Source organism: Scophthalmus maximus, chromosome 4 (genome assembly GCF_022379125.1).
Source record: "Scophthalmus maximus strain ysfricsl-2021 chromosome 4, ASM2237912v1, whole genome shotgun sequence".
NCBI lineage: Eukaryota > Metazoa > Chordata > Actinopteri > Pleuronectiformes > Scophthalmidae > Scophthalmus > Scophthalmus maximus.
Window position 1 is genome coordinate 7311993 of NC_061518.1, and position 9790 is coordinate 7321782.

Sequence of the window (9790 nt, forward strand, 5' to 3'; positions counted from 1 at the left end):
GAACAGATGATGGTGCTGAAAAGTCAGGGGATCATGACTAAAATTCATCCCGAGTTGGACATGATCGACTGTTCAAAGTTTCATGACAATCCATCAATAAATTGTTGAGATATTCCACCAAATTCCCAAATCGTCAAGCTACCGCTGGTGATATACCATCCTCTCATCTATCCTCTGGAGACCATGAATGTCTGGTAACAATTTCACAACAATCCATCAACTAGTTAGTTGGTCACAGTCTGGACCAACGGACCATGTTGCTAGCAATATTTAAAAACAGAAGAAAATACTCATTTACTGTCATTCACAGTTTATTTCACACTAAAATGTGACCGACATTGAACCAACAGTCACTGTATCTGTCTAATGTTAGGATCACAGAACCTCTTCACTTTGGAGTGATGAGGGTAGTAATGTTGAGTATTAAGCGATGTTAGAAAAAAAAAGATTCAGATTCTAATGAAGGATAAACTGTCTTGATTTTAAAGAACATTTAGTAAAACGTGGAGGTGCTTCAGTGGTGGAAGAGACGCAGGTTGGTGTGCACCAGAGTGATGCCCTGCTCATTACAGGCGTTGATCACAATCTGGTCGGCGGCGGATCCCGCCGGGGCTGCGATGTACTCGACGCCACTCTGCAGAGACACACACGGAGGAGGGAGACGTTAGTGTAGGTGGTTGGAAAACAGCGTCCGTGCACCACTGTTGTTAGGCTACATCCACACTACTCTGTTTTCTTTTTCAAAACGAAAACGATCTCTGTCCACACCTTCGTTGATATCGGAGATAATGTCCGTCCATACCAACACCCCTGAAAACGTTTATCAAGTATGTGTGCACCGGTGTAAACAGGAACCAATTTGTATTCTCCACAGTTGCTTGGTCACAGAAACTACTATGAACGAGAAACAACGGTGGTGAAAAATCAGAGCGGGGATTTCTTTTCTTGGGCCGATTGTGAGGTGTAACTGTTAAAGACAGTAACACCGTCGGTGGTTGTGTCGTGACCGGTAAGAACCAGGGAGCAACTACGTCATCGTTTCCAAACACCACCTGTTTTTGCCCGTCCAGACTTCAACGTAGCCCCAGGGATTTCAAACAAAAATGGGGTGATTGGCGTTTCTGAACTTCTCCATTTTATGCACTGGAAAACTCTGGAGTAGCGTGGACAGCAGTCGCAAACGTAGGTTTTTAAAACGAATACATAGGTAATGTGAATGTAGCCTTCGAGTCGATTGTTTTCAAACTGCTCGTAACATTTCTGTATGAAATTCCAAAGGTGCAGACAGCATGAACACGTGCTTTTGTGAAATGATTTGCGACATTTACCCGTTTGGCCCGATCGATGTTATCTCTGAAGGGGAAGAAGGCGTCGGAGCTGACGGCCACGGCCTGCAGGGAGCTGATCCAGTTCTTCTTGTCGGTCTCTGACAGAGGCTCGGGCACCTCGTCGTACATGGACTTCCACACGGCCAAGTCTGGACCCTGACAACACAAAATAGGGGAGGAGATGACAAATCCCCCGGAAAAAAACAAAATATCCAAACTTCACTACCTGATGAACACGATTGTGAAGTTGTGCTCCAGAAATTTCATTATTACAGTTATTACTATTATAAAAGTGTCTGTCATGTCTCATCGTTAACCCCCTCACCTCTCCAATGGTGTTGCTGACATACTGGTCGATCGCATTGGCCATCTCCGCCCGTTTCACTCCACTGCGAAACTTCATGTTCAGGACGCTCGGGTGGTGTCTCAGCCACCAGTTGTCAGCTTTGTCACCTGCCAGCCGTGTGCAGTGGATACGAGACTGCTGACCCGCTCCGATACCGATGACCTGCAAAACAAAGACGGGAGAAAAGGTTTGTGGGGAAAACAGAGGCTCATCCAGATTTCTTTTTTTTTTTTAACTGTCCGTTCTTACCTGTCCATCTTTAGCGTAGCACACGGAGTTGGACTGAGTGTACTTGACGGCGATGGTGGCCACAGTGAGGTCACGCACCGCTTCCTCAGAGAGCTGGTATGACACAGAAAAGGATGAACACTTGTTATTTAGGTAGGATCGCATTATTTAAAATGACCAAGCAGGATGAGCTGATATGAGAGTACAACAGAAAACGTCTTTATAGCGACTTACCGAGCCCTTGGAAACAACGTTGCCGAAGAACTCCTTGTCGATAACGGCTCCGTTCCTCTTTTGTTTGAGATAGAGACCGAACAACACTCTCACCTCAGCCTCATCAGGCTCATAGTCTGGATCCATCTGGGAAAAGAATAAATAAAACAACACATTGTCAGAAACAATAAATCAAACAGAACATTTATCTCTGAATGCAATCGAATCATCCCCATTTAAAATTCTAAAATTATGAAGTTTGTTAGGTTAAGCAGAAATAATGACACTTCGATTTACAGCACAAAGGAACTGCGACCCCCTTTGCATAACCAAAACAAGGGCGAGAATAGCTTTCTCCTGGGTATCTATCCCCAGTGAAGGGGAAAGGCAGACGGTGGAACAGTGGAATTGACAAAAACAACTCAACCTCGCGCAAGAGAAAAACAAAGTGCTGGACTGTTTAAAAACCTCTCACCTGAAGCACACAGTATTTCCCATTCTTCTTTTTGGAGAGGATCTTGAGAGCCTCCTCGTCATAACCGGGAGCAATGATGCCATCGGACACCTGAGAACAATCGGATTGAAATTGAATGAATTGAGAGTTGAGCAGAACAATGTTGTGGTTTTTAAAGTCTGGTTTCTTTGACACTGGTCTTTACCTCTCTTGATATAATCTTAGCGGTGGGAACGTCACACACATCTGACACAGCGATGAAATCTCCAAAAGAAGACATCCTGTCTGAGCCTGGTAATGTAAAATAAAAAAAGGTCAACATACAATATATACTACTAGAGGAAATCCACTCCATAGTTCTCTGTTTTTTACCTCTGGCCCTTGCGTAGGCTGTGGCCAGCGGGGTGAGATCCTTCAACATGTCGTGCACCATGCACACTCTGGCCTCCTCCTCAGTCAGAGGAACTCCTACTGCAGCTCCTTCACAAGAAAAAGGTTGTTTTCAGATTTTACGTCTCCACATTTATACCGTCAAGGAAGAGTTCATCTGTTTCAGAACGCGTCTCGTCCTTTCATCTCACCGGCAGGGCTGACGTGCTTGAAGGAGGCGGCAGCAGCCATGCCAAGGACACTCTTCAGGTCTCTGACCAGCTGCCAGGCGTTCAGGGCGTCACACAGGTTGATAAAGCCGGGGGAACCGTTGACCACTGGGAATTAGAAAACAAGAATCTAAAGGAATGTTGTTTAGGGATAAAAGTTTTCTGCATTTCCATAGTAACATCTTTCGAAACGTACCACTCCTTACTGATTTTTTTTCTCCATTATCTTGCTTAACATATTGCTGTCAACAGATTTATCTTTTGTCACAAACAGAATTTTTTTAAATTTTACTGGTGATTCTCTAAAATGGTCTTTATAGGCAGAAAATGACTCTACTGGCAAAACCCCAGTTTTATTTGTCATCTAAATTTTGGTGACCTGGTTCTTTTACGGTGGTTTCACTCAATGTTCAGACCTAATATTTACATCCGTCACAAGAGATTCGATCACTTGTCATATCAGGTCTGAACGGGGTCATTGTTAGTTGGTCTGGATAAGATCAGAGCTTCAGTTAAATGAAGAAAAAAGAAACTACATTGAGTGTATCTTATCTAAATTTATGCTTGAACAAAAGTTTGGGAAACAGACTTTCTGAAAGACACATGAGAACATTGACACCGCTCTCATGTCTGTCCCATCAAGATTAAGACTAGACACGGGGGGGAACAGCTCGGAGGAGGGGGTGGGATCTGGGTCTACCTTTGAGGGGGAGGGCTGGGTGCAGGGTGTAGAGCTGGGCAGGCGCTTGGTGGGGGTTCATGCCGTAACGCAGAGGCAGCTGGGAAATACCCGAGCTGTACTGTCTGCGAAAGTAGTCCGATATGGCCTCGTCGTACTGAGCTGTGTGCGTGAAGGCCTGAGGGAGCACAGAGCACAAAACACACTCGGGTGAGAGGAAATACATAAATAGATCATATTCTTCTGAGAACCAGTTATGATTCCCCTCCTCCTCAGGACACGCCAGACAGCGATTGTGTGCGCGGCTCATCAAGAGTACAGCCCTTGTTTTCTCTCCCCGATTTTCTGCATTTTTCCCCACATCCAAGTAATGATCTTTATATTGTGGATCAAGTAGTTGTGATGCAGTACAAGGGTTCGTAGTATGCCTGGCTAAAACGTGTGTTGACAGCCTGTAAGAGTGCTTCAGCCTCTTTGGTTAGAAGACGCATTAGTGCTACAAGCTCATCTCCCATGTTAGCTGTTCAAATGGGGCTCGATTAACACCCACCGGTATACGGCGAATGTCATGGGCAGATCACAAGCTATTTTTGCATCATTCTCTGACATTTGCAATGCTTCCACACTGTTGCTTCCACACTGAGCAATGTTTTTAATGACACGATCAAAAAGCTGCCGGCATTCCATGCCGGCAGCTTTTTGATCGTGTCATTAAAAACATTGCTCGGTAATAATTATTGGGTCTTTTCACTTAATCAGCCTTGCTATTTTCGGCCGAACAATTTCGGTGGCTTAACATTTGGTGCATCCCTAATTATTTTAGTTTTAAAACAAAAAACGTAGTAGTATGGATGTGGCCTATATCTGCATTATTTTTAGTCCAGCCTGAACACAATGTGAAAGTTCAGTCGTCAAATATTTAACCTAAACACATATTTCAACACATTAAAAAAAGGTCGCACTAGACTTTATCTCTCACAGACCCTCAATCTCTGAGCAAACAACAAAAACACCACTGACACTACCAACACAGCCAGGCTCCAATCAGTACTACTAAAAATACGGGCAATATATTTATTATATAGTGCCCAGAATTGACTTCACAAACACTGGCTCTAGAAAAAAGCCTTGGAGTGACGGGAAGGCCAACGTCTACGTGCTTAAAAAAAATGAAGGGAGGAAGAGAGGGCGTGTGGTTTCTATTATACAAACATCATTATAACACCAAGGTCTGCTCATTCCTTTCAAAAAACACAAAAGGCAAGATTCAGTTTTTCCAAACTGCACGTCCTAATTTGTGATAACAGTGACTGTGTGGGATTAACGGATGTTTCGAGGTTAGTGTATTTAGGAGATGAAGAGAGGCTGGCGGTGACACAACTTAAGTCCCTTCTCACTTTAAAATGTTGCTAAGTTCTTTAAAGTTTTCAGCTCATGATTTAGACAGAGCAAAATATGGAAACCATCCATCTAACTGCCTTTTTCATCAAAAATGTTATCGCTGCTATACTTCAATTTCAGACTGCTAATTTTAAGAATATAGTTTCTAATGTGGGGCTGCAACTGAAAACTGCTTTCAGGTTCAACTAAACAGATAATTTCCTTGATTGATCTATTAATCATTTGGTTTATAAGATATCAGAAAATGGTCAAAAAGAAATGCTGAGTGAAAGTGAAAATATTAAAAAGTTGTTTTTACAAAGATACCTGGCAACATATTTCTGTGAAGAAGCGGGTTAGAACACACGGAGAACACCAACGTTTTTTAAAGCTTTGATAAAGATCCCCCAGATATTCCTGATTAGCCAAAGTAGAGGTGCATTTGGGAAAAAGTGCGATTCTCCCACAAACTTGGAAATTAAAATGGCCTTGGAAAAAACCCAAAACATACTTTAAGGGCCAGAGTCTTGCGCGTTTCCAGGGTTGTGTCTCTGTCTCCTGAACCCTCCATCTCCTTGGCAACCAGCGAGTAGTCGGCGGGATCACACACAATAGTGACTCGAGCATGATTCTTGGCTGCTGCTCTCAGCAGAGTTACTCCACCTGGGAAGAACGCAGGTTAATGCAGTTGGAGGCATGAGACTTCAGGCATTACAATTATTTAACACTGAGTATGCTTCTGTTATGATTTGGCTCACCGATATCAATCTGCTCCACAGCGTCCTCCACCGCCACATTCGGGTCAGAGACCGTCTTCACAAATGGGTAGAGGTTGCACACCACCACTCTTTAAAAAGAGGAAGCACAAAAAAATTGATTTCATATTCTTGAAATACTGTAAACACTCAATCATAAACAACACATACATATGCTCCAACTCACAACCATACTTTCACCCTTAGTGTTTTTATCATCATCATGACATTTTCAGCTATAACTTTGAGCGTGAGTGGGAGTGGGACTGTGAGAAAATAAAAATTCAAGTGAATGCTTTTGTACGTAGGACATGGGCGACAATGAAGATCCATGTGCTTGAATTTAAGTGACCACATGTTCAAAGTTAATCTTGTTACGGAAACTAAGTAATTTCCTCCATCTACATCACATGTGATCATTCAGACCCCAAATAACACCACACTAATAAAATTGCACAAAAATGAATCGGATCATCATTTTTCTAGACAAAACAATTATCGGAAGAAATAGCTGTGAGATTGATCAATTACTAAATAATCGTTAGCTGTAGCATTAAATTTTGAGCATTTTCTTCAACTCTTATCAGACGATCCATTCAACCTTATCATCTTTATCACAACCTCACAAAAAAACCCTTACATCTAGTCAATGACACAGACACTCTTGATTGTTCAGATCAGCGTGTGCTAAGCAATCAATATCTAATCAGTCAAACCGTATCTTTGTCAGACCTCGATCGAGTGCGCCGTTTATTTTAACAGTGGCAACACTGTGAAATCTCCAGTGCAACCACATTCTTCTGGCCCTGAACAAACAAGAGTCACAAGACGAAATGTTCGGCAGCCATGAGCAGCAGTTTTCCAATCAACCAGATGCCAAATGGACGACACGTGATTTGCAAATGGCACAACCACACACGTCTCTATCTAAAACCTTAGTAGCTTGTGATCTAATCACGGGTCACACATGCACTTTGAGTCAACCGGGGCTATTCAGCTATTCCCCCTTAACTACACAAACATATCCACCAGGGTCTTTTACAAACTGGGGCTGCACAGATGAGGTTTCTGCATGTATCAATGTTAGGGTCTAATGACCTCTCACCTGACTAAGCCGTAGCCCAGCTTCTCCATGTCTGCCGTGTCCGTGGGGGTTTTCCTGGCCAGGATGCCTCCGTGCACAGCGGGATGCAGGGTCTTCACTCTGCCTCCCAGCATCTCTGGGTGTCCGGTCAGCTCGGACACATCCCTGTGCCACACACACGCGCACACACACGCACGCACAAAACACACACACACGCACAACACACACATGCACACACACACGCAAGACACGCACAAACACACAAGTAACACACAACACACGCACACACAGCACACACACAAACACACACGCACAACACACAAACACACACGCACAACACACACGCACAATAAACAACACAACACACATGCACAATAAACAACACACATAACACACACAACACACACACACGCACAACACACACAACACACACGCACAACAAACAACACACACGCACAATAAACAACACACCACACACACACCACACACACACCACCACCACCACACACACACACACACACCACCACCACACACACACACACCACACACACACACACACCACCACCACACACACACACACACACACACACACACCACACACACACACACACACACCCCACACACACACACCACACACACACACACACACACACCACCACCACCACACACACACACACCACCACCACCACACACACACACACACACACACCACACACACACACACACACACACACCACACACACACACACACACACACACACACACACACACACACACACGTCAGATGAGGACACCTGTAGCTACTGTACACTTCGTGAATGTGGGGACATTGGATGTGACGTTTCGTCCCATGCACCACGTCGGGCACCGACCTGACAGCCAGTCCGGCATCACGCAGCGCTTTGGCGGTTCCACCTGAGGCGACCAGACACAGACCCACGTCCACCAGCGCCTTGGCGAAGTCCACCAGTCCACTTTTGTCCGAGACACTGAGAAGCGCTGCGGGACGGAGGCGACACGAGCGAACCTCGTCACTCGTTTCATTTGTTGTTTTACAAACACAAAGGGGAAGTGGAGGAAGAGAAGGCACGCCACGTTGGCTAACGTTAGCCACCGAGCTAGCATCATGTCGCAGGACTGAACTTTATCATGGCGACAGATATTTGATCGACTCTGCCGGAAATGAAATGAAATGAAACCTCTTACCGAGCTCGGCGGAGGCCATGTTGTGTCTGTGCGGAGTCTGTCGGGAGGGTTCACACGTGTCGTGTCTGTCAGCGGGGTTCACACGTGTCGTGTCTGTCGATCACTGCTCAAACACGACGCCCCGAGGAGGATGAACCTAAAATCTCCCTCGCTTCGATCATCATGCGGTCCAGATCTGGAGAAGGCCCCGCCCCGCCCCGGCCCGCCGGCCCGCCCCCGACAAACGAGCGTACCCAGAGGAGCCGCACGGCGCAGAAAGTGCGCATATTTAAAAAAGAAAAAGAAAAAAAGGCACAAAAAAATAACCACAACGAGATGCAAAACTACTAGAAAGAAAGGCAAAATAAGGGACATGAAATAACCGAAAGTTACACAAGAGACACACAAATGACTTCAAAGACACAGAATGACTGCAAATATTTGTCAACCTCAAAGAGACAAAAAATGACCACAGAAAGATGCAAAACTACAAAAAGGGACGCAAAATGTCTACAAAGAGAAACAAAACAACAACAAAACAAAATACAGTACGGACACTATATCACTACACACAGATGCAAAACTACTACAAGTTTCTACAAAAAGACATAAAACAATAAAAAAACTATACTACAGACACTAAATTACTACATAGAGATTGAAAACTACTACACATATCTACAAAAACACATAAAACAATAAAAAAACTATACTGCAGACACTAAATTACTACATAGAGATTGAAAACTACTACACATATCTACAAAAACACATAAAACAATAAAAAAAACTGCACCACTTAATGACTACGAAGAGATGCAAAACGACCACAAAGAGACACAGAATGATAAAAAAAACACTGACAACATTAGTAAAAAAAAAAGGAAGATGAAGAAGACAAGCTGTCTTCTCAAGTTAAATGGAGAATCTTACTAAATATATCTACAATACATTATCCTGAATGTGTTTTCCACATCCCTCAATTCAACTTCAAATTGATACCATTGGTTGTTCTGACCAGTCATCCATAATTCAGCAAAAATAACTTATTGTTAATACTGAATTATCACTTGTATTACTAGAACAAATTGTAATATTACAGATATTATTTGTCACAGTTAGATTGGTCGTAGATATCTAAAACTGGAATAATTCTTTTTTTTGTGTCAGTCTTTATTTTGCTTCCATTAATTGTGGCATAAAAGTAAGTCACCATGAAGATCATTCATGTGAGTGTGAGTGTGTGTGTGTGTGTGTGTGTGTGTGTGTGTGTATACAAAATCCATCTTAGCTCAAATTTGAGTTTAGTCAAGTGTCTTCTTCTTTTTCAACACAAGAGGGCAGACTTGGACTTGGTTTGTCCACATGTCTGATGGGTATCTAGCATTCTTCTCCCTGCCAATGTGTCTGATGAAATTTGTCAAATAAAAAAATAAATTCATAACAATCAGTTTAAGTCCATAGTTTGTCTTTAAATACAACATTGCAGTTTAACACGGTAGATGTGATGAGTCATATTTTTGATACTTCACTCCTAAT

The 9790-nt window shown here is 43.3% G+C and overlaps 1 protein-coding gene across 1 annotated transcript; it reads right to left on the reverse strand.

The window, feature by feature from the left end:
• Positions 1-293: 293 nt before the first annotated feature.
• atic (5-aminoimidazole-4-carboxamide ribonucleotide formyltransferase/IMP cyclohydrolase) lies at positions 294-8451 on the reverse strand. The gene is made up of 15 exons (XM_035627623.2): positions 8273-8451; positions 7939-8065; positions 7088-7231; positions 5986-6074; positions 5739-5890; positions 3869-4025; positions 3151-3276; positions 2942-3049; positions 2775-2860; positions 2591-2680; positions 2137-2262; positions 1924-2016; positions 1654-1836; positions 1329-1484; positions 294-634 (listed from the first exon to the last, which is right to left on the reverse strand). The coding sequence occupies exons 1-15, from the start codon at positions 8289-8291 to the stop codon at positions 515-517; spliced, it is 1776 nt and encodes a 591-aa protein (XP_035483516.2). The 5' UTR covers positions 8292-8451; the 3' UTR covers positions 294-514.
• Positions 8452-9790: the final 1339 nt, after the last annotated feature.